The sequence below is a fragment of the Pantherophis guttatus genome, chromosome 4 (assembly GCF_059756535.1).
Source record: "Pantherophis guttatus breed Tessera chromosome 4, ASM5975653v1, whole genome shotgun sequence".
Taxonomy (NCBI): Eukaryota; Metazoa; Chordata; class Lepidosauria; order Squamata; family Colubridae; genus Pantherophis; species Pantherophis guttatus.
Window position 1 is genome coordinate 1,610,609 of NC_142066.1, and position 16,917 is coordinate 1,627,525.

The following is a 16,917-nucleotide window of genomic DNA, read 5'->3' on the forward strand; positions in this document are numbered from 1 at the left end:
ATAAAGTGAGAAATAAAACGAGAAAAAAAAAAAGAATTTGTATTTGAGCGTCCGGAGAACAGCAAAAGGCAAAAGATGGAGGAGACCCCTGCGATTTTTGTGCATTATTTTTTATTTATTGATTTGGCAGTCCTGGACTTACGACCGTTCGTTTAATGGTCGTCCAGAGTGACGCCGGCACTGAAAAAAAAGTGACTTATAACCGTTTTTCATCCTTGCAACGTCCCCGTGCTCAATGTCTCACTTAACAACGAGAAATCTTAGGCTCGGTTGTGGCCATAAGTCAAGGACTAGAGGTAGCCCTCAACTTACGGCCACAAGTGACCCCAGAATTTTCATTGCGGTTCAATGAACCGTGCTCGGTGTTACAACCCTTAACACAGGGTTGTTAAGCGAATCATGGCAGTTGTTAAGTGGATCAGGTGGTCGTTAAGTGAAATCTGGCCTCGTTGCTTCCACGAAGCTGGCTGGGCCGGTCGCAAATGAAACCCACTGACCCCCCCGTTGTAAATACACACCCAGCACCTAAATTTTGATCCTGTGTCAGTAAGGATGTCGTAATGGTCGTAAGTGCGAGGATCGGTCGTAAGTCACTTTTTCCAGCGCCGTTGTAACTTGGAACGGTTGCTAAAGGTTTGGTTCTACGTGGAGGATTATCGGTATCGACCTCAAATCAGAATAAACGATCACAATTATTTATAAATAATAAACCGCCATGCTGAGAGATTGCTAGGAAAAAGAGGCCACCCAGAGATACCCAGGCTGCGGAGGTAAGGACCAGCACACCTGCTAGACAAACTACGAGCATCAGCTCTGCAAGGGTGGGTAAGGAGCATCACACGTGTCCTGTCGTGTGCACACATGTGAGATCACCACAACGCCTGGGCTGCAAGGGATTGGTAATTGTCCAAATAATTGAGCTTCAAGAAGCTGGCCGGCTAACGAATGGAGGCTTCCATCTTTCTCATCAGCTCCACAGGAAAGGGCCCAACTCTTCCGTCGTTAAGCGCAACATTTATTGAGCTTTGCTCCCCACTTTGCAACTTTTCTTGCCACCGTCATTAAGTTATTCCCTGCAGCAACATGGTCGTTAAGCGAATCCGGCTTCTCTGTTGACTTGGCTTCTCAGAAGGTCGCAAAAGGAGATTGCGTAAATGTGAGTCTGTTGCCAAGGGTCTTGAGTTTGGATCATGGAACCGCAGGGATGCTGTGGTTGTACGTGCGGGAAAAACAGTCCCTTTTTTCAGTGCCGTCGTAACTGAACGGTCACTAAACAAATTGTCATAAATCGAGGACTACCTACATTATTGCTGTGAAAAAGACTTCATGTGAGTTGATGAGCGTGAACCGGGTACAAAAAAGGTGAGTAAAATTCAGTTTTCAAAGTATCGGAAAGCATTCAGTTTGCCCACAATTTTTTTTTTCTTCTGGAGATCTCTTGGTGGTCTCCCATCCCAGTACTAAACAGTCAGCCAACGTTTTTTTTTTGGCAAAGAGTCCAGGTACAAAATGGGTGACGAGGAGAGAGAGAGAAAGACCCCTTTTCATGGACCGGCTGCAAGCAGAGGATTGGGCCCATTATATCGGGGTGCCTCCAAGCAAGCAAAAGGGGCTGGACTAGATGACCTAAGGAGCCCCTCCGAATTCCAAGATGCGTCCAATCACCCGCTTCCCATCAATGTGGGGATTTGCTTCCCTTTAAAAGCTAGCTGGATTTTTTTCTTTTTATTTTTTGAAGGGGGGGGAGGGATTTTAATCCCTTTTTTAGGACAATGGTTCCCAACCTTGACCCCTTTAAGACAGGTGGACTTCAATTCCCAGAATGCCCCAGCCAGCTTTGCTGTCAGTAGTAGGGGGGGCTTTGCTGGCTGGGGCATTCTGGGAATTGAAGTCCACCTCTCTCAAAGGGGTCAAATTGATTTAGCATTGTGTTAAAGCATCAAAGTTGCACAATTAACCCACCTGCCCCCCCCCAAAAAAATAGCCCCCCCCCAAGAAAGTATCTAGACCACCTTCTACAAAACATTTCCACCTTTGATGGGAAGGGGCTCCAGCTTGCCTGTTCCTAAGCGCCCCCCCCAAAATCCCTCTCACTTTGACCTTGACCTTCCCACCCCCCCCCAAGCCAGACTTGGCTCTTCTACCCCCTGTCCTACCTTGCAAGAATGTTGTTGGGGCAGGAAAAAGTGACAAGCAGGGTGGGAGTGGGGGGAGTTTCTTGCCAGCCTGGGGATTTGGGGCACCCCCACAGCTGGGGAGGGGAGGGGGAGGTTTATAAAGGGGGAGGGGAGGGGGGTTTCCCCAATTTCTCCCCCTTCCCTGCTGCAGAGGAGGAGGTGGAGAGAGAGAGGAGGAAGCCACGCCCACCGTTCCTTCTATTTGCATACAGGCCCCGCCCCCTTCTCTTTCTCTACGCGCGGAGCTGCGGCAGGGCGGAGGGGGCGGAGGTGACCCGGAAGCGGAAGCGCCGGAGCGGAAGTGAGGCCTAGGGAGAGGAGGGGTCTTTCCGCCGCTGCTGCTGCTACCGCTGCCTCTCTCTCCCGAGGAGGGGGAATCTCCGGGCGCCGCGAGGATTGCGACCGCCGCCATGCCGGCCCTGCTGGAGCGCCCGAAGCTGAGCTCGGCCATGGCCCGCGCCCTCCACCGGCACGTCATGGTGGAGAGGGAGAGGAAGCGGCAGGGTGAGACCCTCGGCAGACCCCCCCCCGCCCCCTCCCCCCCTCCCCCTCCCCCTCCCTCAGGTGCCCCTCCCCCCCCGCATATGCAGACCCCTCCCACACACCCTTCTATACCCTCCCCCCCACTTCCAGACCCCGATTTGAAACCCCCCCTCACACATTTCTGGGGGGGGTCGCCTTTCCAGACCCTCCCCCACTTCCATATTCCTTCTCCTCCAGCCCCCTCCCACCTTTTAGACCCCCCCACATACACACTTGCAGATTTCCCCCCCCCATATTTCCTGCCCCCCCAGCGCCCCTGGACTTCCAGAGCCCCCCCCTCCCACTTCAGGCACCTATAGAGGTCCCCACTTTCAAATGCCCCCCCATTTCCCCCCTCCCATTTGCAATACCCCCAACTTCTAGACCTCTCCCCATTTCCAGACCCCAATTTGAATCCCCCCCACACTTCCTCTCCCCACATTTCTAGGGGGGCCCCCCAACTTTCCAGACCCCCCCACTTCCATATTCCTTCTCCAGCAGCTCCCATATTTCCAGCCCCCTCCCACACTTTAGACCCCCCCTCCGCTTCATCCCCCCTCCCATATTTCCTGACCACCCAACCCCCATGGACTTCCAGAGGGCCCCCCCCCACTTCAGGCACTTATAGACGCTCCCACTTTCAAATGCCCCCCCCACTTCCAGACCCTGATTTGAGGCCCTCATTTCCAGCCCCCCATTTGCAGCCCCACATTTCTAGGGGTGCCCCCCGCATTTGCAGACCCACCACTTCCACATTCTTTCTCTTCCAGCACCCATATTTCCAGCCCCCTCCCACATTTGAGACCCCCCCACAGTTCCACCCCCCCAAACACACACTTGCAAATCCACCCCCCATATTTCCAGCCCCCCATCCCATAGACTTCCAGAGCCCCCCCTCCACACTTCAGGCACTTATACAACCCCCCCACTTTCAAATCCCCCCTCACTTCCAGACCCTGATTTGAGACCCAGCCCCCCATTTGCACACACACACCCCATATTTCCTGACCTCCCGAGTTCCAGACCCCCAGGCCCTCCACACTTCCAGCCTTCCCCCCCCTCACATGGGGAGACAGACACCATAGGGGAGAGCCCCCCACAACCAGAGGGCCCCCCCGCCTTTCCAGCCCTTCCCCACGTCCGCATCCTCCTCTTTCAGATGGCCCCACTTGCAGACCCCACCATTTATAGGCACCTCCCCATTTCCAGCCCCCCTCACTTCAGACCAGATCCCCCACATTTCCAGCCCCCACACACACACACTTGCAGATATCCCCATGTTTTCAGCCCCTCCAACGAGACACCCCCCCACAGACGTCCCCCACTTCGAGACAGACACAGCTGTACTTGCAGACCCCCCAATTATAGGCACCCCCATTTCCAGGCCCCCACATTTACAGGCATCCCCCCCTGCACTTGCAGACCTCCCCCATTTCCAGCATTCATATTTCCTCCCCCCCCCACATTTGAGACCCCTCCCACTTAAGGCAGCCCCACATTTCCAGTCCCCCCCCCCCCAAACTTCCGCATCTTCTCCAAGGAACAGATCCCCCTTAGTTTCAGATGGCTCCCACCTACAGACCCCTTCCACTCACAGGACCCCCCCCCCCACTTCAGGGTCCCACACACACCCTTGCAGACTCCCTCACCCCGTTTTTCCAGACCCCCAGGCTCTCCACACTTCAGGCAGTTATAGCCCCACCCACACACACACTTTCAAATCTCCCCAGTTCCACTCCCCACACTTCCAGAGCCCCAGGCCCCCCACACACCCCCACTTCCACATTCCCCCACTTCCAGCCCCCTCCCCCATTTGAGACCCTCCCACGCACACATTTCCACTTTTGGATTCCCCTCCCCCATTTCCAGCACTCTCCCAGCCTTGCAGACCCCCACCATATTTCCTGACACCCCCCTGACTTCCAGACCTCCAGGCCCCTGACACTTCAAGCACTTATAGTTACACCCACTTCCGACCCCCAACTTCCAGACCCCCCAATCCCCCCACTTCAGATCCCCCCCACTTCGAGCCTCTCCCCACTTCCAGACACTCCTGTTTCCAGATTCCCCTCCGCTTCCGAGACCCACCCACCCCCTGCAATAGATGGGGAGGGTCCCTGAGCCTCAGTGCCCCCTCCCCTCAGCCAAGGGCTTTCCCGGGGGTCTCCTCCCAGCTCGGAGCCAGGCCAGCTCCCCTCCTGGATGCCAAGGCTCCCCACCAGCTCCTTGGAAGTAGGATGGTGCCGTGTTCCCATGGGGGACCCTGCCCACTTTTAAGCCCTGTGGACTCCAACTCCCAGAATTCCCCAACCAACATGGCAGAATGGGGAATTCTGGGTGTTGAAGTCCACGAGGCATAAAAAGTCACCAAGCTTGGCCGTCCCAACTTCATGGAGCCAACTGTGCCAGTGACTCCAAGCACTCAACTTTCCCCCCCTCCCCGACCTTCTAGGGGGGACCCTCTTCTTCTAAACAAGGGAGACCCCCCCCAAAAAAATATGACACTCTTCCCTTGGATAAGGGGGCTTTGGGAGCCTCCCCTGACCGTCTCACCCGCTCCTTTGGCATCTGGTGGGACACAGCTGGCCGTGCCAAGGGCGTTGCATGCCCTGTGGCCATGGAGGGAAGGTGGTTGGCCTGGGCAGGCTGGGGAATTCTGGGAGTTGAAGTCCCACAAGGCATAAAGTGGTCCTGATTGGACTCTATCCTGATTTGTGGTCTTCCTCTGCAGCTTTCACGTCCTAAAATGAGGAAACCCATGTGGCGGGGAAGGGGGGCTAATCCCCACATTCAGCAGCCTTGGAGGGTCCTCCCAACCTTGGGAGGGGGCCCAGAGCTCTGAAGGGGGGCGCGCAGAGAGACTGGGCTCTGTCTCTCCTTGTTGGTTGGTTGGTTGGCTGGCCGGGGGCATTCTGGGAATTGAAGTCCCCCCCCCCAAAAAAAAGGGCACAGGGGCACCCACCCTTACCTTGAAAGGAGCTGGCAGATGGGTCAACGCCTGCCCCTTTGTGAAGGGAGGGGAGCAGGCGCTGCCCCACTTGGTAGCAGCCCCTCCCTCTGTCCCGCAGAAGAAGAAGAGGTGGACAAGATGATGGAGCAGAAGATGAAGGAGGAGCAGGAACGGAGGAGGAAGAAGGAGATGGAGGAACGCATGTCCCTGGAGGAGACCAAGGAGCAGGTGGGCTTCCGTGCGGGGGTGGGAGGAACCTCGAAAGAAAAAAATAAAATAAAACGCCCCTCCCCACCTGGGAGGCCCCCCTTGACTGACCCTCCCTTGCTCTTTCCCCCCCCCCCTCTCCAACTCCCACCCCACAGATCCTGAAGCTGCAGGAGAAACTTCAAGCCTTGCAGGAGGAGAAGCATCAGCTGTTCCTCCAACTCAAAAAAGTCCTCCACGAAGAGGAGAAACGCCGTCGCAAGGAACAAAGGTGGGCGAGGGGTGGGGGGGCTCTCCCCACACCTTCCTTCCCTCTCTCTCCCCCCCTCCGCCATGGGGCAGGTGGGGTGGAGTGGAGAGGCCATTGCCCAGCCTTCTGTGGCCCCTTCTGCCCCTTCCATTCTGGCCAGCAGAGCCCAGACTGTCTTGGGGGCTAACCCAGAAGCTTCCAGGGCATTGACGGATTGAGAGAATGAGAAAGAGAGAGAGAGAGAGAGAGAGGCATTCACCTCATTTGGTTTTGTGGGTCCTGGCTCCCCTTGGCCCCAAACGGGGGAGATCCAGTGACTTAACAAAACAGTATCTCTGACTGAGCATCTCTGCCCCATCTCTGGAAACTCCCTAGAATGCGTGGGGTGGGCAGAAGGGATGGGGGTCATGGCTGGCATCCAGCCGAGATCGAGACCCTGGTCCGTCCTACCGGTAGTAGGGTCGGTGATCCCCAGTCAACTATCTGGGAGAAACTCCGTGCCCGTAGAAGGGAAGATTTGTAGCTCAGTGTTGATATGTTCTCTGAGCTGGGTAGTTTTCTTGCAGACGTTTCATGACCCAACTAGGGAACATCATCAGTGCTAGAAGGGGTTTGTGGAGAGAAGAAGGAAGGAAGGAAGGAAGGAGGAAAGGAAAGGAGGGAGGGAGGAAGGGAAGGAAGGAGAGGGAGGGAGAGAGGGAGGAAGGGAAGGAAGGAAGGAAAGAAGGAAGGAAAGGAAAGGAGGAAAGGAAAGGAAGGAAGGGAAGGAAGGGGAGGGAGGGAGAGAGGAAGGAAGGAGGAAAGGAAAGGAGGGAGGGAGGAAGGGAAAGAAGGAGAGGGAGGGAGAGGGAGGAAGGGAAGGAAGGAAGGAGAGGGAGGGAGAGAGGGAGGAAGGGAAGGAAGGAAGGAGAGGGAGGGAGAGAGGGAGGAAGGAAAGAAGGAAAGGAAAGAAAGGAAAGGAGGAAAGGAAAGGAGGGAAGGAAGGGGAGGGAGGGAGAGAGGAAGGAAGGAAGGAAAGGAGGGAGGGAGGGAGGAAGGGAAGGAAAGAAGGGAAAGGAAAGGGAAGAAGAAAGGAAAGGAGGAAAGGAAAGGAAGGAAGGGGAGGGAGGGAGAGAGGAAGGAAGGAAGGGAAAGGAAGGAAGGAAGGAAGGGAGGGAGGGAGGGAGGGAAGGGAAGGAAGAATAGCTGAATAACAATAACAGAGCTCGAAGGGAGCTTGGAGGTCATCTAGTCCGACAGGAAGGAAGGAAGGAGACTTTGGGGTCCTTGGTGCTCTCTGAGCTGGGTGCTTTTCTTGTAGACGTTTCATGACCCAACTAAGGTCCGTCATCAGAGCTCGAAAGGAGTGGAGTTTGCAGGGAGGAGGAGGAGGGTGGGAGGGAGGAGGAGGAGGAGGAGGAAGAAGAAAAGGACTCTGAGGTCCTTGGTGGTCTCTTGAGTTTGGAGGTTTCCTCACAGACCTTTCAGGACCCAACTAGGTTACATCATCAGTGTTGGAAGGGAGTGGGGTTCGCAGAGAGGAGGAGGAAGAGGAAGAAGAAAAAAAGGACGGGGGGGTCTCTGAGTTTGGAGGTTTTCTTCCAGACGTTTCAGGACCCAACTAGGTTACATCATCAGTGCTACGGGAGAAGGGAGTAAGGTCTGTGGAAAGGAGGAGGAAGACGTTTCAGGACCCAGCTAGGTTACATCATCAGTGCTACGGGAGAAGGGAGTAAGGTCTGTGGAAAGGAGGAGGAAGACGTTTCAGGACCCAGCTAGGGAACGTCATCAGTGCTAGAAGGGCAGTGAGGTTAAAAAGGTTTTTTGGGGGGGGCGGGGGGGCAAGGACTCGTAATGTGTTTCCAGTGCGGAAGCAGCCACCAAGGGAAGAGGGGCTCACTGGCAGCCACTGAGTGGGGAGGGCTGGGGGGCTCCAGGCTGCTCTGGGGAGGGGGGGCTGACTGTTTTCCATTGCTTCCTCTTTCTCCCCACAGCGATATGACCACCTTGGCGGCGGCCGCCTACCAGCAGGGGATGGCTGTGCACACTGGGACCCACATCCTCAACATGCAAGGTGGGTCAGCACTCCGTCAAGAGAGGGGGGGGGGCTGAGATCCAGGCAGGGAGTGGGGGGGGGGCACCCAGAGCATCGGCTGCAGCCCCAGGTCTCCCGAAAAATTTTCATGACGGGGGAGTCCTCAGTTTAGGACCACAATTCGGCCCCCAGATTTCCCGCTGCTAAACGAGAGGCGGCGGTGAAGTGAATTTTGCCTTCTTCCTACGGCCTTTCTTGCCGCGGTTCTTAAGCGAATCACTGCGGTGGTTCAGTGAGTCACACGGTCGTTAAGCGAATCCGGCTTCCCGCGTGGACTTCGCTCAACAGATCACAAAAGGGGATCATGTGACACCCCACACCCCACCCACGAACGCTGCAACCGTCATAAATACAAGTCAGTGGCCGAGTCTGAATTTTTTAAGGGGGATACTGCAACGGTCATAAGTGTGAAAAACAGTCGTTTTTCTCAACTTCCAACGGTCACTAAAAGAACTGCTGTAAGTCGGAGACTACCTCTACAGGTATAGTCCTCGCCTTACGACCACAGCTAAGCCCCACATTTCCATCGCTAAGCAAGACATTTGTTATGCGAGTTTTGCCCCGTTTTACGACCGTTTCTTGCCTCCGGTGGTTAAAACGCATCGCTGCAGTTCACTCAGTAACCCGGCCGTTAAGTGAAATCCGGCTTCCCCGTTGATTTGGCTCGCCGGAAGTTCGCAAAAGAGGATCGCGTGACACACACACACAGAGACACTGCGACCGTCAAGAAATTTTAAATGTTTTAATTGGTTTGTATTTTTAATTTTGGGCCAAATTTATATATATTTTAATTGTTTTTTAATATTTGTATTTTATGTTTTTTAATTCTGGCTGCACACCGCCCTGAGTCCTCAGGGAGAAGGGCGGTATATAAATTTAAAATAAATAGATAGATAGATAGATAGATAGATAGATAGATAGATAGATAGATAGATAGATGATAGATAGGTAGGTAGGTAGGTAGGTAGGTAGGTAGGTAGGTAGGTAGGTAGGTAGATAGATAGATAGATAGATAGATAGATAGATAGATAGATAGATAGATGATAGATAGATAGGTAGGTAGGTAGGTAGGTAGGTAGGTAGGTAGGTAGATAGATAGATAGATAGATAGATAGATAGATAGATAGATAGATAGATAGATGATAGGTAGATAGATAGATAGATAGATAGATAGATAGATAGATAGATAGATAGATGATAGATAGATAGATGATAGATAGATAGATAGATAGATAGATAGATAGATAGATAGATAGATAGATAGATGATAGATAGGTAGGTAGGTAGATAGATAGATAGATAGATAGATAGATAGATAGATAGATAGATGATAGATAGATAGATAGATAGATAGATAGATAGATGATAGATAGATAGATAGATAGATAGATAGATAGATAGATAGATAGATAGATGATAGATAGGTAGGTAGGTAGATAGATAGATAGATAGATAGATAGATAGATAGATGATAGATAGATAGATAGATGATAGATAGATAGATAGATAGATAGATAGATAGATAGATAGGTAGGTAGATAGATAGATAGATAGATAGATAGATAGATGATAGATAGATGATAGATAGATAGATAGGTAGGTAGATAGATAGATAGATAGATAGATAGATAGATAGATAGATGATAGATAGATAGATAGATAGATAGATAGATAGATAGATAGATAGATAGAGTCAGTGGCCGAGTGTCTGAATTTTGATCCAGTGACTGCAGGGAGGGGATGGCTGCAACTGTCATAAGTCTGAACAATGGTCCCTAAACGTTCAGTGCCCTTTTAACTTTGGAACGGTCCCTAAACGAACTGTCGTAAGTGGAGGACTAACTATATTTGGGGAACTGCTTTAAGCATAGGAAGAAGCATAAGCCTCCCAGAGTCGCTTCGGATGGCAAAATGGGCAGCTCGATGGTCTCTCTCTCTCTCTCTCTCTCTCCCCCCGCAGGGAGCCCGGGGGGGCACAACAGAGCTGCCACCCTCATCCCGGCTGATCGTGCCAAGCAGATGTTCGGTCCGCCGGTTATCACGGTAAAGACCCCCCAAGAGGGAGACCCTGGTTTTACTCAAAAAAAAAAAAAATAACGGCCCATTTGAATACAGAATAATAAGAGTTGGAAGGGCTCTTGGAGGTCATCTAGCCCAACCCCCTTAGTCAAGCAAGGAGACCTGCACTTAGGGATTCGAACCGCCGAATTGCTGACCTCTCTGATCAACAAGCTCAGCCTCTTAGCCGCTGAGCCACCTAGTCAGGGCACAATGACCCGTTCCCACGTCAGATGCGGAACCTGGTTTCGTTCATCGTGGTAGTTCGAACAAGCTACGATCAGTTAGGCTCCCGCATCTCCCCCCCTCCCCCCCCAAGTCTCGTTTACAACCGCAGGCAAATTTAGTTCACCCGACAAGCATGAAACTCGGTTACATGTTGGTTTATCAAAACAGCGATCGTGGAAGGCTGGGGAATGGCGGGATTAGTCCCCAAATCTTAAATGTGTGGCCACGGCCTTATACAGGGAGTCTTTGACTTACGACCACGGCTTATTTATGTCGCTAAGTGAAAAAAAATTTTGTTCAGCGGCTTTTGCCCCCCATTTTAGGACTTTTTCATGCCGGCGTAAATGAATCCCTCCCGTTGTTAAGTGAGTCACGTGAGTTGTTAAGTGAATCCGGCTTCCCCGTTGAATTTGCTTGTGAGAAGGTCGCCAAACGGGGATCATGGGACATCCCCCAGGATGCTGCAAACCGTCATAAATCTGAGCCGGTTGCTAAGCGGGTGAAAAACAATCCTAAATCCCCCCCTTTTTTTTTTTCAGTACCGTTGTAACTTCTAACGGTCATTAAACGAACTGTCGTAAGTCAAGGATTCCCTGCATGGGGGTTTACAACTCGGAAGAAAATGACTTTCAGGGCAGGAATATCCAGGAAAAAAGGCCAGATTTGTCTTCTGATCCCCACTTTTTGGGGGGTGTTTCTCTTCTCCCTGACAGACGCGACATTTTGCGACCCAGCCAGCTTTCCCGGCTGGCACCCCGGAACACGGGCAGTACCAGGGCAGCCAAACCGGGCACAGCCCCTACGCCGTGGGGCAGGGCCAGCACACGGTGCCCGTCAGCTACGCCAGCAGCCAGTCCATCCGAGGTGAGCAGGACGAGAGGGCCGGGTCAGTCCCGGGGAGCCTCCTGAAGACAACTTGTGTGGGGCAGAACAAGCCAGGATTAAACCCACATCCTACCCACTTCTCTTCCTCCTCCCTTCCAGGCCCGTCGGCTTTCTCCACGATGCAGTATTTGCCCCAGCAACAACCTGGTTATGCCATCCACGGTCACTTCCCCGCTGCCCAGGCGGGTAAGTTCTGGTACCAAGGGTGGGGAGGGGCCCTCCTGAGGCCATCCATTCCATCCCCTGCTCGGAGCCGGGGGGGGGGGCAGCCAAAGACATCTTTCCCCTTTGCACCTTTTTCCGAAACGCAAGACGCATCAAGGATGTTCCTTCTCCCTCCCTCCCTCCTCCCTCCCTCCGTCCTTCCTCCCTCCCTCCATCCATCCCTTCCTCCCCCTCTCCTTTCTTCTTTCATCCCTCCCTCCCTCCTCCCTCCCTCCCCCCTCCTTCCTCTCCCCCCTTCCTTCCTTTCTTCTTTCATCCCTCCCTCCATCCCTTCTCCCTTCCCACTCCTCCTATCCTCTCCTCCATTCCCCCTTCTTCCTTGCTTTCTTCTTTCCTTCCTTCCTTTTCCTTCCTCCCTCCCTCTCTCATCCCTCCCTTCCTACTCCCCCTCCCTCCTTTCTTCTTTCCACCCTCCCTCCCTCCCTCATCCCTTCCTTCCTCCTTCCTCTCCCACCTTCCTTCCTTCCTTCATCCCTCCCTCCATCCCTTCTCCCTTCCCCTCCTTCTATCCCCTCCTCCATTCCCCCTTCTCCCTCTCTCCTTCCTTTCTTCTTTCCTTCTTCCTTCTTTCCACCCTCCCTTCCTCCTTCCCCCTTTCCTCTCCCACCTTCCTTTCTTCTTTCATCCCTCCCTCCATCCTTTCTCCCTTCCCCCTCCTTCTATCCCCTCCTCCATTCCCCCTTCTCCCTCTCTCCTTCTTTCCTTTCTTCTTTCCCTCCCTCCCTCCATCCCTCTCCCTCCCTCCTTCCTTTCCCACCTTCCTTTCTTCTTTCATCCATCCCTTCTCCTTTCCCCCTCCTTCCATCCCCTCCTCCATTCCCCCTTCTCCCTCTCGCCTTCCTTCTTTCCTTCCTCCATTCCTCCCTCCTTTCTTCTTTCCACCCTTCCTCTCCCACCTTCCTTCCTTCCTTCTTCCATCCTCCCTCCCCCCCTCTTTCCTTCCTTCTCTCCACCCCTTTTCTGATGATGTTTGCGCCTTTTTATGTCCGCTTAAGGTTTCATCCCGCCGAGCACCACGATCCCTCTCCAGAAGCAGCTGGAACACGCCAATCAGCAGTCCGGATTTTCCGATTCGGTGAGTTCGAATCCTGGGCATTCCTTGGCTCAGCCAGTTCCGGTGCAGGCGTTTCAAGAGGAGCAGGCCAGGTTTGGGTTAAGGGTTGAGAGAGATCAGGCTAGAAACCAGCAGACGGAGAATTCTAGTTCCACCTTAGGCATGGAAGTCAACTGGGTGACTGAGGAAATCACCTGGAGACAGTGAATTCTAGTCCCATTTTATTCATGAAAGCCAGTTGGGTGACTTTGGGCCAATGACTAGGAGACAGTGAGTTCTAGTTCCACTTTAGGCACGAAAGCCATCTGGGTGACTTTGGGCCAATGACCAGGAGAGGGTGAATTCTAGTCCCATTTTATTCATGAAAGCCAGCTGGGTGACTTTGGGCCAATCACTAGGAAACTGGGAATTCTAGTCCCACTTTAGCCATGAAAGCCATCTGAGTGACTTTGGGCCCAGTGACCAGGAGACGGTGAGTTCTAGTTCCACCTTAGGCACGAAAGCCAGCTGGGTGACTTTGGCCCAATCACCAGGAGACGGTGAGTTCTAGTCCTTACTGTTATCCTACACGATCCAAAGTCTATGTTTTTCCTGTTCAAATCTGGAAGGTAGAAAAGTGTCTTATCAGACAAAAAAAAAATATTTTGGGGCCACCTGAAGGTATCTAGACGGGCTGAGTGGTCCCTGCCCTCAAATTTGAGAGAGAGGTGGGATATGCTGACCCCTTTGGGGCTCCACCCTTGTGTCTTTCAGTCGACGCTTCGTCCGATGCACCCCCAGGCCCTTCATCCGAACCCGGGTCTCCTACAAGCCTCGCAGCTCCCCGTCCAAATGCAGACCACCGCCAAGGTAAGGCCGGCGTTGGCAGAGCCGGTGCCCATCAGTGTGCCCCTTTTGAATGGGGCCAATGATTACAGCGTCATTTTTATGGGCAAGTCAGCGATCCATTCCTTCCCTTTCTTGTCCTGCTGGCTGATGGTAGTTTATTATTTTTACTTATTTATTAAATGGATCTGCCCTCCCTCCCTCCGTCTTACCATATAATCAATGCAATAAGAGATGTAGTAACAATCATCAACTTCTTTTAACGAGCCCATAATCCTTTGCCGGGTGGAGTCTGGGCAACGGAATGGAGCTAGCAGAGTATTTTTTTACTGGCCGGATGCCTTTCCTGGTTGCCAGTGCGGAGTTTTGTCCAGCAGATAAATTCTCATTGTGCCCAGAGAGAGAAATACCCGCCTCTACCTAGGATCGAACTCGCGGCCTCCTGATTGTGAGGCCAGAGCTCCACCTCTAGGCCACGGCACCAGTCAAAAGATGTAGAAACAATGATAAAGCAAATTATTGCAAAAAGTGAACTAATTAAATATGCTTTTTTTTTTTCTTTCTCCTTTTCAAACGTGCTGCAGCCCAGTTTGGCCTACACTCACACGGCCCGGCCTGCGTCTCCGGGGAGCTTCCCACAGCAGCCTCACACGGTACGTTTTCCGGTGGGAGGCGGGGGGTGTTGAAATTAAAGCAAAGGCCGCGGTGAGACTAGAACTCACGTCGCCTGGTGGCTTCTCCAGTGTCACTCAGCTGGCTTTCATGCCTCAGGCGGGACTAGAACTCACCGTCTCCTGGTCATTGCCCCAAAGTCATCTAGCTGGCTTTTGCGCCTAATGGAGAACTGGAACTCACCGTCTCCTGGTGATTGGCCCAAAGTCACCCAGCTGGCTTTCATGCCTAAATGAGAGCTAGAACTCCCCACCTCCTGGTGACTTATCCAAAGTCACCCAGCTCGCTTTCATAAGGTGGGACTAAAACTCACCGTCTCCTGTTGATTGGCCCAAATTCACAAAGCTATTTTTAACGCCTTATGTGGGACTAGAACTCTCAGTCTCCTAGTCATCGGACCAAAGTCACCCAACTGCTTTCAGGCCTAAGGTGGGACTAGAACTCCCAGTCTCCTGGTGATTGGCCCAAAGTGACCCAGCCGGCTTTCCTGCCTGAATGAGGGCTAGAACTCACCATCTCCCTAACGATTGTCCCGAGATCACCCAGTTGCCTTTCACGCGTAAGATGGGACTAGAACTCCCAGTGTCTCCTGGTTATTGGCCGACGTCACCCAGCTAGCTTTCATGCCTTAAACGAGGACTATAACTCACCCGGTCATTGGCTTAAAAGTCACCTGCCAGTTTTCATGCCGAAGGCAGGACTGGAATTCACCGTCTCCTGGTTTCTGGATCAGCACCTTAACAGTTTAACACCAGATGTGATTGTGCTTGAGAATGGTGTGATTTTTGTGTGTGTTGTGTTTAAACCTCTTCCTTCTCAACGGCTTCTCTCTTGCAGTCTGGCTTCCAGGCTTCTCCCCAGACCGCACCCCGACATCCTTTCATACAGCACCCGCAAGGGCAGCGTTTCTACCACAAGTGAGCCTGGCAGACCCCCAACCCCCCCAACCCAATTGGCTGTTTCAGCGTCCTTCCCCCAGTCCCCCTGCCCGGCATGGATCCGGAAGGTCTCTCTCGGACGAGCGTCGAATCCTTTTGATTTCCTTCCTGGCCTCTCTCCAGAAATGACATGAATTTTTTTTTTGCAAAAACGGCGTTCTCAGAAAATCCATTCTACGGCTTTTCGTTTTCAAGAGGAGGGCGAGCGTGGCGTGGTTTGTTCCAACCTCCCATTTAGCCAGGATGGGGGGAGGTTTTTTTGGGGGGGCGTGTCATGCATGCAAATTAAGCTGCGGCTAATGAAGTAAAACCAGGTGCATATCGTGCATCAAATTTTCCTTCGGGATCTTAGCACCTTGGGTGCTAAAAGATAAAAGCCGAATCGGACGCTTTCCTGCAATCGGATGGGATGAAATTCCCCCCCCCACCCCCCGAGTGGATTACGTTGGCTGCACGCAGGGTTCAAATTTCTCTTTCTTGCAGAATTTCTGGGCAATTCCGCTCTGCTGGCAATTCCTCCACCCAGCAGTTCTCGACTTCGGCCTCTTAAAAACGGGTGGACTTCAACTCCCAGAATCCCCCAGCCAGCAGATCAATTCCCCATTTCATTGCCGTGCCACCTTTTATTAATTTATGCGGGCTTATTAATTTAGCTTGTCGTGGGTATTTTTTTTTTCACCTTGCTGAAGTCAAGATATATTACTGCATTCCCACCATCTATTAAGAAAGTTTTATTTTAGCAGGGGGTTGGACTGGATGACCTACAAGGTCCCTTCCACCTCTGTTAATCTGTTTAATTAGTCCAGACACATTTGTTGTTAAACCTTTGCTGGCCGGGGAATTCTGGGAGCTGAAGCCCGCCCATCTTCAAGGGGACGGGGTTGAGAAACATGGATGTAAACCCCTGTGACATTTTTTTTCATGGACTTGAAGAATTCTATCGTCAGCCCGCTGGGTTAGATCTTCTGATTAAACATTCTCTGTACTTAATATATTATCCTAAGGTTCTAGTCCTCATTGCTCTTCTGTGAGCTTGTTCCGTTATGTCTTAAGTTGTTTTTAAAAGGTGGTGCCTAGAACTCAATACAAGGGAGTGTAACCAACCCTGAATAAAGGGGAATATTACGGTAGCTTTTGTGTGTGTGTGTGTGATTTGAACGCTGTACCTGTTGAACATCCTAAAACTGCCCTGCTGATCCATATTCAGCTTGTCATTTATCCACTATTTTGGGGAGGGGGTTGTAACAAGCACTGTCCCCCGTCCATTTAATGGAATACATCGACATAAAATATAGGTGGACTTCAACTCCCAATATTCCCCAGCCGGCAAGGGAATTCTGGGAGATGAAGTACAGGGGTCATTGAAACATGGCCGCCTCAGGAATTCTGGGAATATAAATCCAGAGGTCATTGAAACATGGCCGCCTCAGGAATTCTGGGAATATAAATCCAGAGGTCACTGAAACATGGGCACCTCAGGAATTCTGGGAATATAAATCCAGAGGTCACTGAAACATGGCCGCCTCAGGAATTCTGGGAATATAAATCCAGAGGTCACTGAAACATGGCCGCCTCAGGAATTCTGGGAATATAAATCCAGAGGTCACTGAAACATGGGCACCTCAGGAATTCTGGGAATATAAATCCAGAGGTCACTGAAACGTGGCCGCCTCAGGAATTCTGGGAATATAAATCCAGAGGTCACTGAAACATGGGCACCTCAGGAATTCTGGGAATATAAATCCAGAGGTCACTGAAACATGGCCGCCTCAGGAATTCTGGGAGTTGAAGTCCAGAGGTCATTGAAATGTGGCCGCCTCATTGAAGTCCAGAGGTGGTAAAGGAGGCGCAC

The 16,917-nt window shown here is 52.1% G+C and overlaps 1 protein-coding gene across 2 annotated transcripts; it reads left to right on the forward strand.

The window, feature by feature from the left end:
- The first annotated feature begins 2,498 nt into the window (after positions 1-2,498).
- On the forward strand, positions 2,499-16,195 carry GPS2 (G protein pathway suppressor 2). 2 transcript variants are annotated; one of them, XM_060685223.2, is made up of 11 exons: positions 2,499-2,681; positions 5,714-5,877; positions 6,015-6,127; positions 8,080-8,159; positions 10,141-10,223; positions 11,180-11,330; positions 11,451-11,537; positions 12,572-12,651; positions 13,384-13,479; positions 14,040-14,108; positions 14,965-16,195. In XM_060685223.2, exons 1-11 carry the CDS (start codon positions 2,588-2,590, stop codon positions 15,046-15,048), a joined length of 1,101 nt encoding a protein of 366 aa, XP_060541206.2. In that variant the 5' UTR covers positions 2,499-2,587; the 3' UTR covers positions 15,049-16,195. The 2 variants fall into 2 exon arrangements, with proteins under 2 accessions (XP_060541206.2, XP_060541207.2); XM_060685224.2 differs by having other exon boundaries at positions 5,768-5,877.
- Positions 16,196-16,917: the final 722 nt, after the last annotated feature.

Excerpts from the sequence above, each read along its gene's own strand:
- GPS2 (XM_060685223.2), top strand. The coding sequence starts at position 2,588 with ATGCCGGCCCTGCTGGAGCGCCCGAAGCTGAGCTCGGCCATGGCCCGC. Across the intron at positions 11,331-11,450 it reads CAGCAGCCAGTCCATCCGAG|GCCCGTCGGCTTTCTCCACG; the intron begins GTGAGCAGGACG and ends CCTCCCTTCCAG. Across the intron at positions 12,652-13,383 it reads AGTCCGGATTTTCCGATTCG|TCGACGCTTCGTCCGATGCA; the intron begins GTGAGTTCGAAT and ends TGTGTCTTTCAG.